The following is a 2,900-nucleotide window of genomic DNA, read 5'->3' on the forward strand; positions in this document are numbered from 1 at the left end:
TCCTTCCCTCCCTCCCTCCTTTCCCCCTATAGGTGGTGTATGTCTTCTTCCCTTGCTTTCTCTACCAGAGGCTTGGAGGTTTGAGGGTTCTCTGTGTGGTTGATTGGCCAGTACAGATTAGGACTTTTCTGCATAGTGGGCTTTTTAAAATATGTTGCATGTCTATTTTTGAAGTGGAAAGTCAATTTGTAATTTATTTAATTTCTACCTCTGAACAGTAAAATACATTTTAGAATCTGGGATTATGATTACCATTTCTGTTTTCTAAGTAATAAAAACTTGTTGATTTGTTTTTTTTTAAATTTATTTTTAATTTTGGTTTTCGTTTTAGTTGAGATATTTGATATGTCCCTGTGTGTGGATGTAACATAATATGTCTGTGTTTGTGTGTGTGTGTGACTACATACGTACAAACTATTCCAGTATGTCTATCTTTCTATCATTTTTCTGCCATCTATTATCTATTATCCGTCTGTCTATTGAAATGGTTTATAATTTTCTAAAATATATTTTGATCCTGGTATACCATTATAGAAGGAAACTATAAAGAAAATTTTAGAAAAAGTCTTTTTTTTTGAGCAGTAAATATTTGTTTTAATCTCACCTTTGCTCACATTATTCAGTGCTGGTGGTATGCACATTTATTAACATTTAATGGGAATCGCAGTATCAATCTTAGACTCTAGAAAGAGTACAGAGAAGAGCAACAAAGATGATTAGGGGACTGGAGTCTAAAACATATAAGGAACGGTTGCTGGAACTGGGTATGTCTAGTTTAATGAAGAGAAGGACGAGGGGGGACATGATAGCAATCTTCCAGTATCCCAGGGGCTGCCCCAAAGAAGAGGGAGTCAAGCTATTCTCCAAAGTGCCTGAAGGCAGGACAAGAAGCAACGGATGGAAACTAATCAAGGAGAGAAGCAACTTAGAACTAAGGAGAAACTTCCTGACAGTTAGAACAATTAACCAGTGGAACAACCTGCCTCCAGAAGCGGTGAACGCTCCAACACTGGAGGTTTTTAAGAAGAGACTGGACAGCCATTTGTCCAAAATGGTATAGGGTTTCCTGCCTGAGCAGGGGGTTGGACTAGATGACCTTCAAGGTCCCTTCCAACATTATTATTATTATTATTATTATTATTATTATTATTATTATTATTATTATTATTATTATTATTATTATTATTAATCCTTTTTCTCTACTTTTCCTAACTTAACAGCAACATGGAAGTGTCTATTGGAAAGAAGGAGCAAGCTATGTTTTGCAAAATTTATCACCTGTTCTTCCTTTACATCAATCACTGAAGGTAACCGTCTCCAGAGGTTTTTTGAGGAAGTTAGAACTTGTTCTTGCTCGCTGACCTTAACACTGATTGATCTTAGAAAACCCGTAGAACAGACATATCAAACACAAGGCCCAGGGCCCGGATGCGGCCCGCGAAGTGGTTTCATGTGGCCCGCGAAGCCATCCTGGAAACAGTGAGGGAACGGCCCCCTCCGCCTTGGCCCTGGCCCAGGCCGGCCGGGAGGGAGCCAATGTACACTTTTGTGGTGGCCATCTATGCTGAAACGCATTCAGTCTTAGCTCCACAAGGCTGTCTGGAAACAGCGAGGAACCAGCCCCTGCCACGTCGGCCCCGCCCCCGGGTACATGCTGGGGAGGTGTCACCCTTTGTGAGGAATGAAGAAATGCACCATCGCCTGGAAGTGGCCAGCAAATGGCCCTCGCCTACTTCACATATCCGGCTTGATGGGCTCTGCCCTGGTCCATCTCCTTTCTGCCAGAGACCCTCAGATCTGTCCCACTCCTGCCCAGGCCCCCCACAGGCGGTTATTATTAGGGAGGTGGCGGTTATTATTAGGGGGTGGCGGTTATTATTAGGGGGGTGGCGGTTATTATTAGGGAGGTTCTGGACCCGAGGGAGACCACTGTGCCGCAGACTGTCGGTTGTGAGTCCTTGGGTGTGAAGTGGGGTCATGGGAGGCAGTGGGGCATGCTGATAGTGTACCTGGCTCCCCGCCACGTGTCGGCAGCCCTACCCGAGCTTCTTGGGGTGATCGCCGAGATGGCGGTTGGGACCCCTAAGCTGTTGGTTATGGGGGATTCAACCTGCCGTCGGTAGGCGAGACGTCTGAGGTGGCTCGGGAGTTCATGGCCTCCATGACGGCCATGGACCTGACCCAACTAATTAGGGACCCTACTCACACCGGAGGACATACGCTGGACTTAGTTTTTGCCTCCAGCCAGTGGTTGAGTGATCATGGATTAGGGGACATAGTGGTTGAGCCTCTGTCATGGTCTGATCACTCGCTCCTTCGACTGGCCTTCCCGACTGCTACACCCCACCGCGGGGAGGCGGACCCAGGAGAAATAAGATGGTTCCGCCCCAGGCGCCTGATGGATCCTGAGAGATTCCAGACGGAGCTTGGGCCAATACCTATGACTCCGACCCACGGCTCGGCGGGGGACCTGGTGGCCGCCTGGAATAGGGCGGCCGGTGGGGCCTTAGACCGGGTCGTGCCACTGCGGCCTCTTCCCCGTCGCCGGACCACCTGGGCTCCCTGGTTTTCCGGAGAGCTTAGGGGGATGAAGCGCCGGAGGAGACGCCTAGAGGGTGTTTGGAGGACTACCCGCTCCGAGACCGACCGGACACGGGTAAGGTCACATTTAAGGACTTACCTAGTGGCGTTGAGGGCAGCAAAGCGTAACTACTTTTCTGCCCTCATCGCGTCTGCGGGAAACCGCCCTGCCGCCCTTTTTCGGGTGTCCCGCTCCCTCCTACATCAGGGGGCACAAGGGGCCCCCTTGCAAGGGCGGGCAGAGGAGTTTGCGAGTTTCCTGCAAGATAAAATCGCTCGGATTCGGGAAGGGCTGACCTCCGAACGGGCTGGTCTGGGCG

General features: G+C 48.9%; 1 protein-coding gene across 1 annotated transcript in view; it reads left to right on the top strand.

Annotated features, from left to right (window-relative positions):
• XYLB (xylulokinase) overlaps positions 1–2,900 on the top strand; it is a 141,363-nt gene that overhangs the window by 22,561 nt on the left and 115,902 nt on the right. Inside the window, exon 5 of the mRNA XM_015832537.1 lies at positions 1,221–1,307. Within this exon, the coding sequence (XP_015688023.1) occupies positions 1,221–1,307 (87 nt within the window). The remainder of the gene's footprint in view (positions 1–1,220; positions 1,308–2,900) is intronic.

Source organism: Protobothrops mucrosquamatus, unplaced genomic scaffold (assembly GCF_001527695.2).
Source record: "Protobothrops mucrosquamatus isolate PMUCROS unplaced genomic scaffold, P.Mucros_1.0 scaffold5, whole genome shotgun sequence".
Taxonomy (NCBI): Eukaryota; Metazoa; Chordata; class Lepidosauria; order Squamata; family Viperidae; genus Protobothrops; species Protobothrops mucrosquamatus.